This window comes from Myotis lucifugus, unplaced genomic scaffold (assembly GCF_000147115.1).
Source record: "Myotis lucifugus unplaced genomic scaffold, Myoluc2.0 scaffold_5, whole genome shotgun sequence".
Taxonomy (NCBI): Eukaryota; Metazoa; Chordata; class Mammalia; order Chiroptera; family Vespertilionidae; genus Myotis; species Myotis lucifugus.
The window spans coordinates 5,154,543-5,176,830 of record NW_005871053.1 but is presented as its reverse complement, the minus strand read 5'-3'; the positions used below and the strand labels follow the sequence as shown (position 1 = coordinate 5,176,830).

The 22,288-nt window shown below is 36.0% G+C and overlaps 1 protein-coding gene across 3 annotated transcripts; it reads left to right on the top strand.

The window, feature by feature from the left end:
- The first annotated feature begins 428 nt into the window (after positions 1–428).
- On the top strand, positions 429–21,126 carry PLEKHA3 (pleckstrin homology domain containing A3). 3 transcript variants are annotated; one of them, XM_023744451.1, is made up of 9 exons: positions 429–510; positions 3,635–3,751; positions 5,159–5,236; positions 6,484–6,639; positions 10,596–10,732; positions 11,203–11,367; positions 14,490–14,533; positions 16,637–16,752; positions 19,840–21,126. In XM_023744451.1, exons 2-9 carry the CDS (start codon positions 3,730–3,732, stop codon positions 19,965–19,967), a joined length of 846 nt encoding a protein of 281 aa, XP_023600219.1. In that variant the 5' UTR covers positions 429–510; positions 3,635–3,729; the 3' UTR covers positions 19,968–21,126. The 3 variants fall into 3 exon arrangements, with proteins under 3 accessions (XP_023600219.1, XP_023600222.1, XP_006083117.1); XM_023744454.1 differs by lacking the exon at positions 5,159–5,236 and having other exon boundaries at positions 468–510; positions 19,840–21,123; XM_006083055.3 differs by lacking the exons at positions 429–510; positions 5,159–5,236 and having other exon boundaries at positions 3,639–3,751.
- Positions 21,127–22,288: the final 1,162 nt, after the last annotated feature.

Sequence of the window (22,288 nt, the reverse complement as noted above, 5' to 3'; positions counted from 1 at the left end):
CGTTCCAGGGGCTGTTGCAATCTTCTATCCTCCACTCACTCGCAGTTCAGCGTATGTGAATAGGGTTGTCAGGGTGTAAGACTAGAATGGGCCCTTTAAGATCAAGATTTAATTTTAAGGAATGTTCTCTCTCTATAATGTTCATTTCCTAAGCAACACGGTTGATCTGAACAGTTCTCTGGTTGAGGTTTGGACGTAGAAGCATTGTTTTGGAAGCTGTCCCTGGGTAATATTCTCTTAGGGGTTGGTTGTCAATGGAGGTGGCCTTATATTTTGGATTTCAGGTAAGTGTGAGAAATAGTGGAAGAAAGTGCAACGTGCAGAAGTGGAGGAGGCAAGTCAGTTGCACCCATGAAAAGGGTGGCAAGGAAGAACTCCAAAGAGTTAGGTGTTTGTTTTTTTTTTGTAGAAAGGAGGCCACAGAGAAGGCCCTTTTCCATGACACCAACAGCCTGGCTTATTAAGAGTCTTAAGTCTGAATTCCAGTCCCATCTCTGCCATCAACCAAGAGTAAGGACAAGTTACTTATTCTCTCAAGAGCTCAATCCAAGCCAGGGTGATCAAATGGTTTACCCTGAAGGTGCCTTCCAGTCCAGAATTCTATGATCTCACCAAATTAGAGGAAGGGGAATGGGTTTAAAATAAGATTAAATAGCAAACATTTCTTGGTCCATTGTAATTGGCAAATCTTGACTTGTTGCCCACTTATTCACTCTGCCAACAGTATTAAACCGTTAGTAATTGTATGGTACACTTGTGTCCACCTGACTTTGCTCACAGTCTTAATGACTTTTGCCCATAAACATTTTGAGGCATAAGCACTGAGCTACAGTTGCCCATCTTTTTTTTTTTATTAATTACAATGCTGCCAGATTTATAGCACCAAATGCTTTATCATTTATGATAGAGGGATGTTTTGTCCACACTAAAATGTCAGTTTGTTTCTATAAATATTTTACTAGGAAACATTTTAAAAAGACGTTTTTATTAAGTATTTTCATACTGTTTAGATGAGATATTTAAGACAGTAGTTTCTGTGGTTTGATATGGAAATGATCATCTCATTGCAGATGTTTATAAGCACAGTGTCTTGGGAGGTCTTTTGGAGAAACTACTTAATGCATAGCCCAGAGCAATGGCCGATTCCGGAGATGAGTCATAATTTATTCTTGTGTCAAAATGTGGTCTTAGTGGCTGGCTGTCTTCCCATCTTCTATAGCACTGAGCACCAGCTGGTTGAGGTTTTAACCACTTGTGCTTAAGGTTTCAGTCATTGCAGAGCATTTAAATTAACTGCTAGTATGCACTTGTAGAAGCTTGATAAAATTAAAACTTTTGGAAGAATTCCATTTTTAGAATTTAAATTTGGCTCAATGGCATGCTGATTATTAATTTTAGTTCATCTTAGGTCAGAAGGATGAACAGCTGTTTATACTGGGTGATTTTTAAAGAACCTTCCAGTTCCGTAACAGTGTTCTTTGAGAATCCTTTGTAGAGAAGAGGGATTTCAGTAACATTTGGTAGTTTGAGATAAAAAGAATATGTTTTTTAAAAAAAATTTAAAAGAGAGAATACCTATGAGTCTTTTTCACAGATGTAGCCCTATACTTCATAAATGTGTGAATCAATTAGAGATGTTTTTATTATTTTTTAAAAAATATATTTTATTGACTTTTTACAGAGAGGAAGGGAGAGGAATAGAGAGTTAGAAACATCGATGAGAGAGAAACATCGATCAGCTGCCTCCTGCACACCCCCCACTGGGGATGTGCCCGCAAACAAGGTACATGCCCTTGACCAGAATCAAACCCAGGACCCTTCAGTCTGCAGGCCGATCGATGCTCTATCCACTGAGCCAAACAGGTTGGGGCTAGAGATGTTTTAGTAAGTATTTCTTCAAAAAGGTGTGAAGAGAAAGAGGAGTCTTCGATTAATTAACCATGGCTACCTTTCAAGTTGCTATTAATTCTAAGTGAATCCTTTTTCTCAATATTTGTTTTAAAGACATTGAATCACAATATTGCAAGCTTACAGAATCACACAGGGCCTGGGGTGGAGTGTTTTTTCACACTGCTTATAATTTGTTTGCCAAGGTGAATTAGTGTTTGGAAAGATAATGTTTTTATTATTTCTGTGTATGCTCAATACAACATACTCATGAATATACTCCTTACCTATACTCATGGATAACATGCACTATCTCACTTTTCTGGTATTTAATCATTCATTCCATCGGTCACTTGAGCAATACAGTTTTTTGTTAGTACCTGTCTGTACCAGGCACCATTCTAGGAAGGTGCTGGGAATGCAGTGATGAATAAGATAAAGTTCATGTACCAAAAGAACTTACTTTCTAGTTTGCTAGGCCTCATTAGGGAATATAGTGTTTCATAAAAATAATTTTCCAAGCATTTAAAACTTTTTTGGTGGATATCCATTGCTCTGAACTGTATTATGACATTCCCTGCTGTGAAATTTAACCTTTTTATGATGACTCAGCATTGTCATTTCAAAAGTGTTACAGGTAAAAGTTTTTGGCTAGGTATATCCTGGGTCTGTGTAGGATGAAGAACAACTTCCCCCATCTGTCATTATCTTAGTACTATTTGGCCCTGGAAAAATGGAATTGAGTAATTATATAGCAGGCTTTGTCCAAAATGAGCAGGCGGAAGTGTGGTTTAATAGTCACAGAAAGAACAGGGACAGTCACACTGCCTCCTACATGGTCACCATGCTACTAATCAGTGAACTGTTAAAAATTAGTAACATGCTTAATAAGATTTCAGGGAATACTGAGTTTGGCTTGCAAGAGTGGGAGCTGAGCTCTGAGGAAGGCCATCATCCTCATCCCCAACTTCTTGTTAGTGATAGTTGTGTGCTCTAGTCTCTGAATAAATACTAATTAAATGAATGATTATAGTTTCTAGCATTTCTGCCAGAGGTGTGCAGCAGCAGAGCAAGGAGAGAGGGGTGGTTGGGAATCCATCCTCACCACAGGGTATGCAGCTTCTGTGTAAGAGACTGGAATTCATCCAGCAGCACTCACTGAATGCAAGGACACTTGCTTAGGAAACATATAAGAGAGGGGAAGGTCACATTGTAGAATTAGAGAGCTAGGTGGCACCTGAGGGGTCTTCTTGTTCAGTCCACTCTCGAGACTTGGCATTTTTGATATTTATTGAAATGAAAAGATTTGACCCAGGTTATCCAACTAAAGAATTGTAGTAGAGCTGGGTCTAGAATCCAGGTCTTCTGTTCCCCCCTCCCCCCACTCCCCGTTATAGCATAGCCCAACTCTGTTCCCTTTTAGAAGAAGGGGACATTTATATTGCACCCAGGGTAGGGCTGTATTTGAAGATGGGACTTATGGGTTGTTAATGAGAAAGTAGTAAGCCAGAATAAAGGTATTTCTCCCCATATTTATGCCGATCTAGGCATTTCCTCAGAAATCTCTCCCAACAAAGTGGAGATTGATGCCAGAACATTTTGGGCAGGGCTTGTCATTAAAAAAATTCATTGTCAGAATGTTATTTTAGAGCCAAATACATAACATGGATGGTAAGTTTTGAAATCATAGTTTTCTATGTGATGAAAGTAATTTTTTATTAACTTTTCATTATTTATGATTTTGTAGGTTGGCAGCCTCGTTGGTTTGTTTTAGATAATGGAATATTGTCCTACTATGATTCACAAGATGATGTTTGCAAAGGCAGCAAAGGAAGTATAAAGATGGCAGTTTGTGAAATTAAAGGTAAGTGAATATATGGAATTAGAGGAACTTAGGTAAAGGTAAGTAAAGGGTTCTGCAGCATACTCCAAAAATGGGAAAAAAGCATTTCTAACTAAGTAGGGATCTTCTAATACCATTTATTTCCTTAGCATTCAGGAGTGGCACTTAGCATTGTTAAGCATAGTTTTTGATATTTCTGTCTCTATGAACATACTTTGAATTGAATTTTAAAGTACTAGTGCACATCTTCCAATATGGACTTTAAAAATAGTTTCTTGTGGATGCCACTTAAGTGTCCATGCTAAGTCTACAAGTGTTCTCTTCATTCTCGTAGAAAGGCATTGTAAAGATTGAAAGCTGAATTCTAAAGAAGCTCTGTAGGTTTTTGATAAAGTATGAAGTCAGAGTCATAAAATGGTTCTTGGCTGAATCGAAGATAAGCTCTTCTGAGTAATAGAGATGTTTTTCTTTTCTTTCTTTTTTGGTGATCTTTATAGTTTTAAGGAATACTGGTCAGGAATATTGTAGGAAGCCCCTCTATTGGAATTCGATGTTTTTCCTATGAATAGGCTGGGGTTATGGGTTTTAGGAGGAAAATCACAGAGGTACAGTGCCATTCTCATCATATCAAGAGTGGGTACTATCAACATGACATGTCACTCTTAATGTTAACCTGACCACCTGGCAGAGGCAGAGTTTGTCAGGTTTCTCTACTGAAAGTTAACCTCCCCCCTTCCATACTGTGTTTTTCTGAAATGGGAGAAATAAAGCAGTAAGTCATGCTGTAATTTTCATGAAGGAACATTTTATGAACCATTGATTCTTTTGTATGTGTGTTTGGGGTGTGTCGGATGGAGGTAGGTAGGTAGGAAGGTAGGAGAGATCAAGCAAAATGATAGTGAAAAGTATTGAATTCTTTTAAGAGAATTGAAGGAAAAACTAGAGCGTGAATGTTAAACTCCTTCAGGGAGTCATGACTATATAAGATATAGAATCACCACTCTGGTGTATTGTTACTTGCATATTCCCTGAAATATGTGGGATTAATTTTGTTTTTTATTTTTTATTTTTATAAATCACACAAGAAAAGCATGTTCAAAGCATAAGTTTTTATCTTTTTAAAGGGTGATGGTTTTATCTCATCTTATTCCCCACATTCAATTCCAAATGAGATTTGATGAGAATCAGAAATCAAACTACCTTCAAAGTTTAAAAATTTGCCAACTTTGAGGATTTTAAAAGACTATTAGTGGCAGAATTCTAAGGCAATTCCCAATGTTTTAAAGCCATGGCAGCATTTTTGTTGTTTTCTGTTTAAAGTAATCATTTTATTAAAAAATAATATACTCATAGAAAAGGGCACAGATCTTAAATACTCAATTTGAAGAACATTTACCAAGTGAACATGCTTGTGTAACCACCACCCAGATCAAGAATTAGAATATTACCCTCATCCCAGATGCTGGGAAATTATTGTGTCCCCTCAGCCACTAATTCCTCTAAAAGGTAACTATTAATCTGATTTTATCACCATAAATAAATATTTAGAACATTTATAAATCAGTATTTTCTTCTTTCTTTTTTTCAAACATTTTTATTGATTTTTTTTTTTGAGAGAGAAGAAGGGAAAGGGAGAGAGAGAGAAACATTGATGAGAAAGAACATTGATTGGTTGCCTCCTGCAGGTTTCTTCAATAAATAATGATGTTGAGTATTTTTTTCAGATATAATTAGCCATTTGAACATCTTCGTTTGAAGTCCCTTTTCAATTCTTTGGCCCAATTTCTAAACTGGGCTATTTTTCATGTTGATCTGTAAGAGTTCTTTATATAGTCTGATGATTTTTTATATTGCAAAGGTATTCTCTCACTCTGTAGTTTGCATGTTTATTCTGTTAATGGTATCTTTAGATGAACACACGTTCTTAATTTCAATAAATCCGGTTTATTAGCTTTGTTATTAGACATTTTTATGTCCCACTAAAGATATCCTCTGTTACCTTCTTGAAGCTTTATTGTTTTACTGTTTATATTGAGGTTTATATTAGGTCTGTGACTGGCTTAAAATTTATTTTAATATATGGTCTCAGTTAGGTGTCAAGATTCATTGTTTTTTACCCCTATATGGCTGAGCACAATTCTTGATGAGCTCTCTTTTGTCTGAGCATCAAGGTGGGATGTGTAGGAGAGGAGGAAGAGGATGGAGGGGAAAAGATCGTCAAGATACTCTTGTTTTCCAAGTGATTATGATGTGCCCATTACTTGAGGACAACATGGCCATAGTTACCATTTGTTGTGCTTCATCTATATGCCAGGCTTGGGGGATACCAAAACACAGACTCTGCTTTCAAAGAATTCAGTAAAAACTGAGTGATAAGTATAATGGTTCTTGCATATTCATGTATTATTTGTGTGTATTTAGGGTAGTACAGTTGGCCCCAAGGGAGGGAGTTCTTAGTTCTCACTTCTCAGTACATATTATATTTAGTAGTTAATTTTTGGTGTTTTCTCTTTTGCCTGGCACCACTGCCAGCTGGGGTAGATGTGAGAATGGCAGTTTGGAGGGTAGCCCCTTAGGGAGCAGCACTGCCTGCATCTTAAGTCATAGTTTGTTGATTTAAGTGTCTGAAACATTTCATAGTTTGTTGATTTAAGTTTCTGAAACATCTAATACTGTGTAAGAGTGATGATGCTTTGATTCTCCCCAACTTACTTAATTCCATGACTGTATTTTTCCTTTGTTTATCATCATAGTCCATTCAGCAGACAACACAAGAATGGAATTAATCATTCCAGGAGAGCAGCATTTCTACATGAAGGCGGTCAATGCAGCTGAAAGACAGAGGTGGCTGGTTGCCCTGGGGAGCTCCAAAGCCTGTCTGACTGACACTAGGACTAAAAAAGAAAAAGGTAACTGTGCCATGCCAGCACAGCCAAGGGTTTGGTGAGCCTGAGGGGGGGGGGGTGGTGTAGAAAAGACAAAGAGAATAAGCTGGGTCTAGGTGGATCTTCCTGAGCCTGGCTGAGGCCATAGAGAGAGATCCAGACAGCAAGCTGAGCCTTTATTTTATAGCCAGAGGTAAACAAGGTAGTGGTCCCCATAGTTACAATGTTCTTGTGAGTTTCACTTGTTTTTGTTCTTGCTGCATTTCCCTCAGCCCATTAGCTACCCAGTTAAGATCTAGGGAGTTCATAAGGTCAAGCCTAATTATGCTAAGAGGGCTGTGTCCTCTAAGCTGGGACTTCTTTGTGGATTTGCCAACAGGTCAGTTAGCTCCCTACAAGTAACTTCCCTTGCAGTAAGAATATTTTCTTAAACACAAATATAAATTGTCATGTTAACTTATAGTAAGTAATCTATCCCAAAGACATAATCAGAAATGTAGATTTATGTACATAGATGTTCATCAAAGTAAAAAAAAATTGTAAACAATGCAAAGGTTTGAATTCAGGGGAATGGCTCAGTAAACTGTATAGTGCTTACATAGGCTGATATATATAGGCAGTAAAATGATTACAAGGAATTTTAATGATGTGAGGAAATGCCCAAGGTTAACTGATAATTGAAAAAAACAAGATTCAACATTATATATCCATTCATTGGACAGCTCAGCAAAGATAGATAAGAACTGATAAAGTTGTTACCTTTGGAAAGGGAATTTGTGGGAAGAAGACTCACTTTTCACTGTATACCTTTTGACTTTATTGTGTACATACATTGTCAATTTAAAAGGACTAAATACAAATGAAAAGCAAAGCAAATAATGTATGGTATTCAATTATATGCAGATATAATGTGAAAATAACAATAGTATTTATATCTTGATAGTGATTGTAGTAGTTCAATTTTTCTTTCCTATATTTTTGGTTTTCCAAAATTCTTCATTGACCTTATATTACTTTTATAGTTAAAAACAATAGAAGTTACCTAAATTAGTGAAAGCAACTAAATTATGGATATATGAAAAGAACATCATGGAAAGAGTATGGCTAAGGGTAGGATAAGAAGGAATGAAAGGTGGGAACAACCTAAACGTTCATAGACAGATATATGGATAAACACAATATGGCATATACACACAATGGAATATTGTTCAACCTTTAAAAGGAAGGAAATTTTGACACGCTACAACATGGATGAATCTTTAAGATATGCTAAGTGAAGTAAACTAGTCACAAAAGGACAAATATTGTATGACTGCTCTTAATATAGAGTATCTAGAGTAGTCAAATTCATAGAAACAAAGTACAGTGGTGTTTTCTAGGGGTCAGGGGAGGGGAGAATGGGGAGTTAGTGTTTAATGTGTACAGAGTTTTGGCTGGAGAAGATGAAAAAGTTTTGGAGGCGGATGGGAGTAATGGTTATATGGTAACATGAATGTAATTAATGCCAGCACACTGTGTATTTAAAAATGATTAAAATAGTAACATATTTTACTACAATTAAAAAGAAGGGATGAGCTTAAATTTGAGTAGGAGGTTAAGTTAAGTGGGCAGCTAGAGCTCTTTGGTCTACTCTAGCTAGAGTGGCTCTGTGGCTAGTACCACAAAGCAGTACCACTGACTCAGGGATGCAGAAGCACCAGGATCTGCTATGTGTATTTTTCTCCTTCCCCTGCTGCTTATTCCTCTAGTTTAGAAGGTATTGGTAAGTGAGTGGCTGAGATTATGGCTGAATGTTTAGTCTGTCCAGATCTATTAAACAAAAGTGTTCCAATTATCTATAGGAACGTAAGCACAGGTGACCCAATTCGTTTCATTTGGATATACCAATACAAACGTCAGAGGGTACTTACTATTAATTAATATGGCCGAGCTTAACCAAAAACTAAGAAGAGAGAGAGAGACACAGGAGATAAACAATGCAAGAAATCACACAGGTTTACTTACCAGAGAGCTGATGGGTTTCAGTCCTTGGCAGGCCACCCGGAGACACTCGCCGACAGAGGAGACACACGGAGGTCGTCAAAAATACGCTGCAGCAATGAGCTCGGTCTCTTGACTCGAAGAGAGGCGCCTCTGGCAGTTTGGGCTCAGGCAGAGCAAGAATGGCAGTTTCACAGTGCGGCAGTCTCCAGGGGGGAGGAGAGCGTCCTGTCTGTGGAGGGCAGACAAGCGTCTGAACCTCAGCAGATTTGCTCTCCTTAAATCCTTGAAGCTGTGTGTCTTCAGTGTCTCATATCGGGTGCCATACACGGGTGCCGCCCTGTTATCTAGGTATACACTCAGGCAGGAAAGTTGTGACCATGTTCAAAGCTTATCAATCATACATACATCTTAATTTTGGAGTTGTTTACAAGTTTTGGTCTAAGAATAAAATGGGGTCTACTTATGCTAACTTATGCTAATACAAAGTGAGTCTACTTTATGCTAACTTATTGCTAATACAAAAATGGAGTTTACTTTATGCTAACTAAACTTATTACTATAACAGGCTTCTTCAGTGTCTCTTGCCAGTGTGTTCCGGTGGCCTTCTGGGCTTATCAGGATGCACACGCAGGGGGTTGCAAGTTTCTTATCAGGAGTTAACATGCTGGGAGTTATTGGTCAGGAGTTAGCTTGCAGGACATTACAAGTTACTTATCAGGGTCTCACACACACACACACACAAGTTAAGTTTCACTTCTAAGTAAAGTTTAAAATTCACTCTAATAAAAAAATGAAATTTGATTATACTATCTTATACTAACTAAACTTATTACTGTAACAAAAAGAAAGTGAGCTCTAAATTAAAAAATTCTGAAAATAATGTAATATGAAAATAAAGCTATGAAAAGAACAAAAAAATAAATGAATGTTTATGTAAAATAGTTTTAACTACATAAAAACTAAAAACATTTGTATGCCAAAATATACAATAAAAGAGAACTGACAAATCTTGAAATGTATTTTAGAGTATAAAGGACAGATGAAAGATGGCTACATTTAGTGTATAAGAAACTTTATAAATTACCAATTTATTTATTATTAAGAGAAAACCCAAACGTCAGAACTGGAAAAATGAGTTGAGGACAAGAAAAGTCAATTCACAAAAGAAAAATGTAAGCACTTTTCAATGAAAGATGAGTGATGGAATGGAAATACCTTGTATAAGACATTCAGTGGTCATCACCCTGTCTCTGGGGATTAATCTACCCAAACTTCATGTTAGACATACAACTGCCAATTTTTTCCCATTAATCTGAAGAGAAGGCGTTTCCTTAGAGTATTTGTATCCTATTTCCAAGGTCTCACACTATAGATATTATATTTATTTTCTTTTTAAAAAACCCGGCTTAGGAGAAAGAGGGAGAAAGATTGGTGCCATGAGAGATGAAAGAGGGAGGTGTGGGCTTGCTCCAGAAAAGAGAGAGGGTGCACAGAAAAGAGAGGGAGCATGCTGGGGAAAGGAGGTGGAGAAAGGCTGGAAGGATGTCTGCTTGGAGAAGGAAGGCACAAGCACATTTTTGAGGGCAACATACCCAGAATGGCAGGAAAGGGCCAGCAGATGCAGGCTAGCGGCAGAAAAATGGCACTAGGCCTTGGAGATGAGTTGAGCTGGACTTGAGTTCAGCTTGAAAGAATTCAGAGCCAAGGAACTGAAATGATAAGGGCAAGTTTATTTAGAAAGTTACTGAGGTAGTAGAAGGGCCCTTGGAGTTTAGAAGAAAGAGGTAGTTAGATAAGAGCCTTGAGTGATGAAAGAGGGAGGGGAGGCTGGGGTATGCTCCTAAAAAGAACATGCCGGGGAAAGCAGAGGGTGGGGAAAGGCACGGCATGCTCCACAGAGAGAGCCGCTGTCGTGCTGTTTAAATGATTCCATTTTATTGCTTTTCCCCCAAAGTGTGAAAATGATCTAATTGAATGTTTATGTATGTTCCTTTTAGAAATAAGTGAAACCAGTGAATCTCTAAAAACCAAAATGTCTGAACTTCGCCTCTACTGTGACCTTTTAATGCAGCAAGTTCATACAATTCAAGAATTTGTTCACCATGATGAGAATCATTCATCTCCCAGCATAGAGGTATAACAGGGATATCCTTTTATATCTAATTACGCTTTGCAGTACTTTGCTGTCTTCAAAAAAAATGGGAGTTTTTATTCTACCAAGGAAGAAATGGGAGAATGGGCCTGGGGCAGACATGAATGGTATCTGCCACTAAGTAATTCTCCAGAATTTCTACTGCTGTGATCACCTTTGGAATTCAGATAGTTATACAATTACCACTTAGGTTAGTTTATCTAAGATAAATTCTGTACATGGTTTATCAATATAAAAAACTTATTTTTTCTTGGAATCTAATTTCATACATTGTTTGCCTGAGAGATAGGTAATTATTATTCATGTATGGCTTTAATGTTCTAATGTAGCATATTTTAAATAGATTTGACCATAACCTAGTCAGATGTCCTAGTCACTACTTGATTATAAGGTAGTGCATGAGTCTACATAGTCGTGTATGAGTCTGTTCAACTCTGTGTGTAATTTTTCAGAACATGAATGAAGCCTCTTCCCTACTTAGTGCCACATGTAATACGTTCATCACAACGCTTGAGGAATGTGTGAAGATAGCAAATGCCAAGTTTAAACCTGAGATGTTTCAGCTGTCCCATCCGGATCCCTTAGTTTCTCCTGTGTCACCTTCTCCTGTTCAAATGGTTGGAACTTACAGTTTTTCTTCTAGTAATATTGCATGTAGTTCTGTTTTTGTTTTTATTTTTAAGGGTGGAATCTGACGGTGGGTGGGAAATAGTCAACAGGTTAATTTTTTTAAAATTGTATTCGCATTCTCTATTGGAGCCTTTCATCTGGTGAGCTCAGCATGTGCCAAGGTCCTGAGCCCCTCCCCCCGGAGGGGCTGTACCATTTACCCCATTGTGCCAGGAAAACACTGCAGTGTTCTCTGGGTGCTGTGACACGAAAACGGTTGGGGAAAACTGTTCTGTTTGGTAAAAACATACAATGGGGTGATGTTCACCCACAATGGGATAAAATTAAGCAAATCTTTACAGAAGTTGTAAGGAATTTGAAACAACTTGTTGCAGGGGAAACAGTATTTTGTAGACTGCATTTGGAATTGAACCCTCTGAGTAGGCAAGTTTCTTAATCTCTCTGGACCTCAAGCATTTGTCAAATCAAATGTCTTCTACATCAGAGGCTCTTTGCAAAACACCTGACCTGTTTATATTAGGGGATGTTGTTGGGTGAGTAATCCTAAAGGAAGTGATTTCTGTTAAAGGAGGTATTAATGTAATGTGATTTTCTTTTATTTAAAAATTTTATATTTTTTTTTATTGATTTCAGAGAGGAAGGGAGAGGGAGAGAGAGATAGAAACTTCAGTGATGAGAGAGAATCATTGATCGGCTGCCTCCTGCACACCCCCTACTGGAGATCGGGCCCACAACCCGGGCATGTGCCCTTGACTGGAATTGAACCTGGGACCCTTCAGTCCGCAGGCTGACACTCTATCCACTAAGCCAAACTGGCTAGGGCTAATGTGATTTTCTTACATCTGATCATTAGACAAGTACTCTTTTTGTGAGGGGCAGCATATTTGTTGTCCTTTTCAAGCTACTAAACTTGCTCTAGCATGCTGTGGGGAACTCTCAGGTGAGAGAAGGTTTGATGAAACTTTATACTTTTTTCATGAAACTGTTTTCAGGAGCCCTTTTTTAGAAGGAAAAATGCCACCTGGCTACTATTTTAGCAATTACCTGAAGACTTATTTATTGGAAAAAAGAATAGGTACAACTTATTCCTAGGTTCTGTTACCTACCCCAGCAAATTTAGTCATAAGAAATTTAGTAAAGATTATTATCTAAATTTACTTAGATCATTATTTTTTAACCAATGTATGTCTTCTCAGATAGGTGTACCATGAAAATGAGCTTTATGGCCAGATTAGTTTGGGAAGTGCTAGGTTAACTTAAAACAAATTGGGTTTCTCTGTCATCTCCGTCACATGTCTTTTATGCTCAAGTGTATTATGACCTCTGAGAAGTGGTGTGCAGTGTTTCTGAAATTAGTTTGGCAATTATACCCTTTTTGTTTATTTTTGAATAACATCTCAGGACGGTAGCGTTCAGTAGAACACAGTTTGACAGTTTTGCTTTTAGAATAATTATAGACATACTGTGAAATGTGAAATAACACATATAGCTCAACAAAAACATGATCTTTTGAGATGGATATTTGGTGCTGTGTTCCTGAGATTGATGGACAAGAGATTCACTGTTCTTTTTTTTTTTTAAGGTGTACTTTATAGAGCTAAATATAGTAAATAAACCTCAAACCTGCCTTGTTTGTATTGAACTTCTGAGAACAATGCCTTCTGTTTCAAATGCTCTATAGTCCGAGAGGTCATATTTGTATTGATGTATAAGAAACTCTAATAACTGTTTCTCCTCTAAACCAAAACCTTTTATCAATAGAAACATTAAACCCAAACTTTTTACCAACAAAAACATTACAGGTAATCCAGTCAGAGGCTGCTTAGTTTTCTTTGCCATACCATTTTCTTGCACACATAAAGCACAGATTGTGGCTTATGGTAATTAGTCCTGGAGATAGGGAAAGTGAGGTCACACAGTCTTCATGAGAAAACCCCCTTTTAAAAAAATAACACGAGTAAATGAAAAACAAAACATTTGAGAATTCCAAAATTAACCTGATAGTTATAACCATTTTATGTAGTTACTTTCATTATGTCCCTCTTAAAATTAACTTGCACTCAATTATATTTCAAATCATCATGGAAGTTCAAACAGTGGCCTTTTTGATGCACAGATTGATGATAACTGTAGTGGGGATGTTGTTGGGTGAATAATCCTAAAGGAAGTGGTTTCTGTTAAAGGAGGTATTAATATACAGTTGCATCTTAATGTCAACCAGATAATCCTGGACTCATGGATGGCTCATAACTGCTATTTCAATTGGGATTTCTCAGAGCAACTGGTGGCTCATGTTACAAATGTACAAGATGTTTATTTCCATAGCACAGATGTTAGACACAGATTGGACCTGTAAGACTCTTGAGCCTGTATATAAAAGCAACCATTCTTAGCCTTTAATATAAATTTCATTATTTTGTTACCTTGTTAAATATTGAAACAACTGTTTGGTTGCCTCTATTTTTTTTTATTTGTTGGATTTAGTATTTGTCATATTTATGAATGTTCTGCTTAATCAAATTTTATTTATTTGCATTTTCAATATATGTTTTTAGAAACCTATTTGAGGCTTAGGGTTCTTCTGAGTTCTTTAAAGACTTGAATTATTAATGCCATCTTCCATGAAAACCATACTTTAGAACATCTGTGTGACAGCTACCTGAATAATGAATGGTAAAGAGAAGCTTGGCTCCTAGACTCTATTCCTGTCCTTTAAAAAATATATAGAGAGATTTATTAGAATATTTTCTGGCTTACTAGATACACCTTTTTATAAAAAACATTATGATTTTTGGGGGACTAGGTAAGTATACTCTTTTTTATATTTATGTATATACACACACAAACACACATATGATACAAAATTTAAAATTTGGTTTTTAGTATTGAGAAAAGAATCCAACATGTTTTTGATATGTGTTTAGAAAGATTCCCATTAATGGTTATTAGGGAGAAAGCTTGAAATTGTGCTAATAATGTTACTCGAGTATGTAAACATAATTGTTTTGGCCAGGCATTTTTTTTTATCTGAATAAGAATGATAATATATTAGAGCTGCTTTATTTTACTTGACTAATGGATTATGCTCACTTTTTAAAAAAATTTCTAGATGAAGCGTTCTGTCAGCCACCCTGGTCCTTGCAGTTCAGAGAGGTAAAGTAACCTTCTTTTGACCAAGTTCTCCCAAATTTATAGCTACTTAGGGAAATTATTTGAACATTTAACATAAAGTGGTGTGGAATGTAAATTCTATATGGGCAGAGTCTGGTTCTGATTTGCTCAGCATTTCTATCTCTTAGTGCTTAGTATAGGGCCTGGCCACAGTAGGTAGTCAGTAAAGAAAAAAATGAGTGAATAAATTAACCAGCAAGGTAAGCCAGCTATTATACCTCTTTGAGATGTTTAAAATTATATTAAATGATATAATTTGATGGTTTATAAATCAAGTTTTGATATAACAAGGCTCCAAAGCTTAGGCTCATTTTGCTACTGCTTTTAGTGCATCATATATTCATACCGAGCTGTTTTTCTTTCTTTTAAAAAAAAATTTATTGATTAAAAAAATACTTTTATTGATTTCAGAGAGGAAGGGAGAGGGAGAGAGAGATAGGAACATCAATGAGAGAGAATCATTAATTGGCTGCCTCCTGCATGCCCCCACTGGGGATTGAGCCTACAACCCCGGGCATATATCCTGACCGGGAATTGAATCATGACCTCCTGGTTTATAGGTCAATGCTCAACCACTGAGTCACGCTGGCTGGCTGAGCTGTTGTTTTATTAGATTCTAAAGATCTTACTGAAAAGAGAGAAAAATCAATTGGTATTTTAAAGTATACACACAAATGTATACACACACTTTGAATAATTATAAAGGCAGTGTTTATTAAAATACATTTCATTTTCAAAATTGAGCTAACAGTTGTTAAAGTGTGCATACATTTTTGGGGGACACCCTGTATATTCATTCAACACATTTAAAAATTTTATGTGCTAGATAGATCTTGCCAGTATCCCAGGCTACTAGAGTATTTATCTTGGTAGGTGATGTTCTTGTACATTGCTATGGTTGTCTTATTTGGTTCATTGGAAAGTGATGAAATTATAGTGATATTAGCATTCATTTCTTTACATTAAGAATAAGTGCTGAGCCCCTATTATTGCTTTGTCACCTTTTTTTCCTCTCTGATGATTAAATAATCCTTGATTGAACTATCATGTGCTCAGAGGTGTTAAGTGATGTATGTGCCCCATGTATCTAATCCTATCGGAATGAAGAGTTTTACCAATAGAATTTTCCAGAAAAGTAGCAGCTTGATCCCTTTGACAAAGTTTTACATTTATAAGAGAAGGTTTTCTGAACTGTATTTTATCCTTTGTACCTTGGTAAATAAGATATAAACTTTTTTTTCTTCTTGATGAATCAAGGTTGTCATTAAGAACAGTAATGTTGGGCTTTAATACATTGATAGCCAAGATGCTATTGAGTGGCAGTGATTTGTTTCTGCATTGAATTTTTTTATTGATTTTTCTAATTTTTGTATTTTTTAGATTGTTTTTTTAAATAGTTTTTTTAGCCTCCATTTGCCATCTTTGTCTTGCTGCTGTCAGTGAGTTGACCCTTAGTATGCTTCCACACTAACTGCCCATCCCCCTTCACCCTGCTGTTTTTAATCAGACCATTGACACTAGATCTGTGCATTTGTGAAATCCATAATTTTTAGTTTTTAAACATTTGTTAACCATCTGATATGTCTTCTGTCTAGCTCAGGGGTGGGCAAACTTTTTGACTCAAGGGCCACAATGGGTTCTTAAACTGGACCGGAGGGCCGGAACAAAAGCATGGATGGAGTGTTTGTGGGGACTAATATAAATTCAAAGTAAACATCATTACATAAAAGGGTACGGTCTTTTTTTTTTTTAGTTTTATTCATTTCAAACGGGCCGGATCCGGCCCGCGGGCTGTAGTTTGCCCACGGCTGGCTGGCTTTTCCTATATTAAAAAAAAATAATTTTACCCCTTTTCCATTTAGTTTGGTTCAAAGGTCATATTCTCCAGGTTATCAGCTGGATTCTAAGTGATTAGACTTACTTGTGGCCTGACCTCTGAACAAGTAGAACTTAACTAAAATAGAACTTTGGGCATAAAGATAGTTCCTCTTTCATTAAAAGAAAAGTCATTTAAAACTCCAGATAAGTTGAGGGTGTTTTCATTTGTTTAAAACTACAGTTTAATGCTTTTTATTTAATTTGCAGGAGTAGCCACTCTATAAAAGAACCAGCGTCTACACTTCACCGGCTCTCCCAGCGACGCCGAAGAACCTACTCAGATACAGACTCTTGTAATGATATCCCTCTTGAAGACCCAGATAGTAAGTTAGATGGGTCTGTCTCTTTCTTTGGTGTATTCAGCAAAATTATTGTGGGGCTTTGTAATTGTTGAAATGAAGAATACTGACAAGTGAACACCGTACTTGGGCCCTTAGATTAATTCCTTAATTCAGAGCTAAGCAGACAATACATAATCAACAGAAGCTCATATATCCTCTTATAAACATCTTTGTTATTAACTGAGAAGTGCTGAGTATCTCTTTGTAAATACCTTATCTTAGACTTATATAGAATACCGAAGTCTTTTACTCCCACTACATTTTAGTAATTACTTAATAATTTTCTACTCCCAATACATTTGCATTTAAAGAGCATTTTAGAAGAAAAAGAATAAATTGTGGGATTTAGGGCAAGTTTAAAGTACTAAGAAAATAAGAAAAAAATACAGACAAGTTCTAAGTTCAAAGAAAAAGTCAGCATTGTTATTTAAATAATTTGAAATGTCCAAGGAAAATAATTTTTTTCCTGGTGTTGGTAGTGAATTATAGTAGCATTTATTCCTATACCTTTTTATCCCTTACTATTTAAAGAGGCAGCATACTGTGATTGAATACTTTAGGAAAGGTTTTGTGATTTAATAATTTTTCTTTGCAGAGAAAAAGCTTTAAAAGTGTGTCAGACGATCTATTTAGACAGTAGTGAATATGATTTCTACTGAACACAAATATGGTCGTATTAACATTAATAGGCTTTTGCTTTACAAAGTCTTTACTATTGCCTATGAAGTCTGTGGGCTAGAAACTACATACAGTTCCCAATTCTGTAACAGATTGTGTTCCAAGAGTTCATTTGTAAGTCAATTGTGTGGAACACAGGTCTTATTTCCCTTATGGAAATGATGGAAAATGGCAGTTTGATTGTTTAAAAACACACACACACTGATTTCAGAGAGGAAGGGAGAGAGAGAGAGAGAAAAAGAAACATCAATGATGAGAGCGAATCATTGATCGGCTGCCTCCTGCACACCCCCTATTGGGGATCGAGCCCACAACCCGAGCATGTGCCCTTGACAAGAATCGAACTTACGACCCTTCAGTCTACAAGCTGATGCTCTAGCCACTAAGCCAAACCAGCTAGGGCAGTTTGATTCTTTGGTTGCCTAGAAGAGCCCAGCTAATTCACAAGATGGCTAAAATGGGACAAAACAAATGGTGTTAGATTTCTAGTATTCAAATATATTGAAAACATTAAGATAGAATTGGTTTACTCACCAGGATAAACAGGTTTAGTTAGAGGAGAATGTGGAGTTTATGAAGATGGTGGAGATTCTAAAAGGGACTGCTGGCAACTTTCAGATCCTTAGAAGTTGATGGTATTTTTTTATGCCTATTTTTATTACAGAACTATTACTCCATTTATTAATATAGAGCACCGATCTGTGCTCATTATCATTTTGAATTTAAGTTGGGACAATGGGTAAAGAAATGAAGAGAGGAGCCCTTGCTGGTTTACTCAGTGGATAGAGTGTTGGACTGTGGACTAAAGGGCCCCCGGGTTCGATGCCAGTCAAGGGCACATGCCCGGGTTGCAGGCTTGATCCCCAGTAGGGTTTGTGCAGTAGGCAGCCGATCAGTGATTCTCTCTAATCATTGATGTTTCTATTTCTCTCTCCCTCTCCTTTCCTCTCTGAAATCAATAAAAACATTTAAAAAAATTAAAAAAAAAAAAAGAAATGAAGAGAGGAAAAGGATGAGGGTGATAGGAGAAGGAAGAAAAACTTTCCTGGGCCAGTTTAGTACAACTTAGAGGAGGTAAGGAAGAGAGAAAGAGAGGTTAGGAATGGGGGGAAATGTTACCTGAGGCAAGTGTTATGTATTCTGATTAACCTGTTCTTTCTGCCTTCTACACATGACCCTTTAATCCAGAGCTCATGAAAAAGCTCTATATGCTGCCTTTTACTTTTCTCTAGATGTCACTTCTTCTCTTCTTTAAGGGAAACATTTTTATTTGTGATAGCTAAATCAATTTTTTTAAAGCTAGCCATTTTCCTTAGCTCTCCTGTTTTAGGCACTGTGGTCTTGACTTTCTGAAGACAGTTTTCATATAATACTTAAGTGTAAAGCCTATTTCATTTAGCATTCCCCAATTTAATTGTAAAGGAGTGTAACAAAACTAGTCCCACATGCAGGCTCATGCATTTGCATACATATTCATGTGCATACATGTATCTTAGTCCTCCAGAACTTTTTAAAATTGGCAACTGTAGGCGAGGTTAGAAGTTTTATCCTTAGATTTCCTTCTGTATGTCCTCAACTTTAGAGTCCCAGTTAGTTGACAAAACAGAAACTGAATTAGCGCTTTCTTAGAAATATGGTTTGCAATTGGAAGTCTTAGTTGAAAGGCTTTATTCCAAAATGTTATTTTCTTTAACAGACCCAGCTGCTTCTATTTTTTATTAACTATATTAAAAAAATAAAAGCAATACAAATTTCTGTTAAGTTCAAGCAATATGTACCTATAAAAGTGCAATTGCCTTGGAACCGGACCATGCCGATGTGTTAAGCTCTGTTCACGTGCAGCTTCAGTGATAGTTTTGTGAGTTGCATTCCAAATGGCAATAGATAAGTTTCAATGTGCTTTACTCAGAAAGTCTAGTGATGAAAATAGCAAGACCCAAATTAGTCTAGTTCTGTTACCAATTGTGTCATCTTGCCTTAGGCATGTAACCCCTTTGGGGTCTTGGTTTCTTTGCCTAAGAGCAAGGAGGTTACTAACGGTATTAAAACCATCAGGCTGAAAAAGCCATAGTTAATTAGGAAAGATTAATTCAATTCAACAAATATTTATTGAGTGCCCATTATGTGCCAACCATGGTCTTAGCAATGAACAAAATAAATATCTCTACTTTCAGGTAGTTTCATAATTTATCTCATGAACTCTGAAATTTCTTTCAATGACTGCCAATAGTAGAAAAGTTAGATTTTTCTTTATTAAACAAATAATCAGAAAAATTAGCAGGAAGATAAAGGAATTCATATCCCTGAATAGGAAACTTAAAATGTTCTTCACAAAGGATATTGGAGTTAATATTGATAGGATATTTAACCTTTTAATCAATTTGTTAATAGGGCCTGTTCACTGTTCAAGAAATACACTTAATGGAGATTTGGCATCAGCAACCATTCCTGAAGAAAGCAGACTTATGGCCAAAAAAAAATCTGAATTGGAAGATCCTCTTTCGTCCGTTTCTTCCTGAGGAAACAGAAATGTCCAACTTCCTCTAAGTATTGCTATGCAAAAGCTGCTGTAATTAAACTATGTCATAGGGAGTAGTTTTTCCCTTAGGATTTCTCTGCACTTTATAGAATATTGTAAAACAAACAAAAAACCCACATACCTTTGAAGTGTATTTTATCTTTATATAGTTTATTTGCAAGAGTATTTTCCTAATAACTTCACAGTATGAATGTGCATCTTTTTTTCTTTTTAAACAAATGATGGTGTAACATTTTGACATCCGTAAGGACAAATGTAGATATTTTTCTAAAAAACTGTGAGTGACTGACAGCTTAGTCAGTGTATTGTAGCTTATAAATATGAAATCTTATAAACATAAGGTTTCAGTTGGACAGAAGTGTGACATATGTAACTTGTGCCATGGACCAAATGGTCACTTTACCCCAGCTGAAAACGAGTTACCATAGCAGCTTGATGGTGATTGTACTGTATTCCTTTAAGCAAAAGGAAACATTTAATATTCTTACATATTTTTAGCCCAAATACCATGACATTGAGGATTTTTTTTTACAAACCAGACTTGTGCTGTCCTTCATATGTGAAGTTGACACTACTGATTTGTCAAAACCAAATGTTGGGTTAAAGTATTTAATTTTTATTTATTTATTTTTCTGTTGCATCAAAAATGACCTACCAAATTTAAGATGTGTATACATTGTTATTTACACTGTTCTGGGAAAGAGGCTAATGTTGTAGTGACCTTGCTCACTTCTACCAGAGAAATAAACGGCTTTCAATGGAAGAGGATTTTAGTGCTTTTTTCCTAAAATAGACATTAAGCTGCTCTTTTAAGGTATTAATGTTTGCAGCTCTTCAGAATATCTAGAGACATTTTTAAATTTATGAATATTTATACAAAAAAGGAATTTTGTTAAGGCAACTGCTCTACATCACTTGAGAATGGCATTATTTAATTAAAGAACAAATAGCATTTTTTGGTAGTTCCTGTCCATATCTATTGTCAGTGTTTGCCTTGTAAACTGTTTTTCTAAATTCACTTTGGAGTGATGGTTTTGTCCAAGGTCTTGGATGAGGAGCACTTTAAAACAAACTGGTTTGGTGTTTTTAAGTTAATCATGTGTTTAATAAATACGTGGTTTTTGCATTCAAACTCATCACATAATACATTGTATTTTTTTACCTTTGTTGATATTCTGCTTAATTTTTATCAAGTTTTAATAGTATTTGTTATGTCTTTGATTTTGTGTATTCAGACCTCATAGTGAAAACACAAATGATGCATAATTTTAATTTTGTTGCCTATGAGTTTAGAATAGTGTGACCTATTTTACTTTAAAATTCTCTTATAAGTTTATGTGAGAATTTTTTTTAAGAGTCGATGTTTGGTATTTACTTTATTAAAATAAATCTGTAGTTATAGGCTTTCTCCCTTAAGTTAAAAATGGACATATGCAATCTATAGTCATTAATATACATTTAGATAAACTGTGTGCTCTTAAAGTATTTTATTTTATTATTATTTTTTTATATTTATTTTTAAAATTTTATATTTTATTGATTTTTTACAGAGAGGAAGGAAGAGGGTTAGAGAGTTAGAAACATCAATGAGAGAGAAACATCAATCAGCTGCCTCCTGCACACCCCCTACTGGGGAGGTGCCCACAACCAAGGTACATGCTCTTGATCGGAATTGAACCTGGGACCCTTGAGTCCGACGCTCTATCCACTGAGCCAAACCAATTAGGGCGAAAGTATTTTATTTTAAATAGCACTCAGATCATTAGACTGTATTAAATGGAATCTTTTTCTGGTCTTATGCTGTACTTCATATGTCTAATTTGAGAAAAACTTTGATAATGTAGTAAGTTTTCATGTTGAGCAGATAATCAGATGTTTTGTTTCTTTTTTTTTTAGTAAGAACTTGCATAGTGACAAGACTATGAAGTTCAAGGTGCTACTGATAGGGAGTTTTCCTGGTAGTTTTATTTTTTATAATGAAAACATTACAACAAGGTTTTGAACTCCTAGAAAATAAATTCACTTTCTATTGTTTTATCCAAAAAACTGAGTTCCTGAACAGTTTTTTTGTAAATATTTTTAAAAATAAAATGCAGTCATTTCTGGAACATATCAAATTTTCTTTCTTGAAACAGGTGCTTTGAAAGGTTTGCTCTGTTCCTAAGTATGGCTTTTATTGTGAAATGGAGACACTTTTTTTCTCTTAGGAGCCAATATATATGTGAAATCACTTTTTGAGGGGATGTAAGTATATCTTGCATTACATCTAAGTTTTGATCAGTGAATAGGTAGCATGAAGCA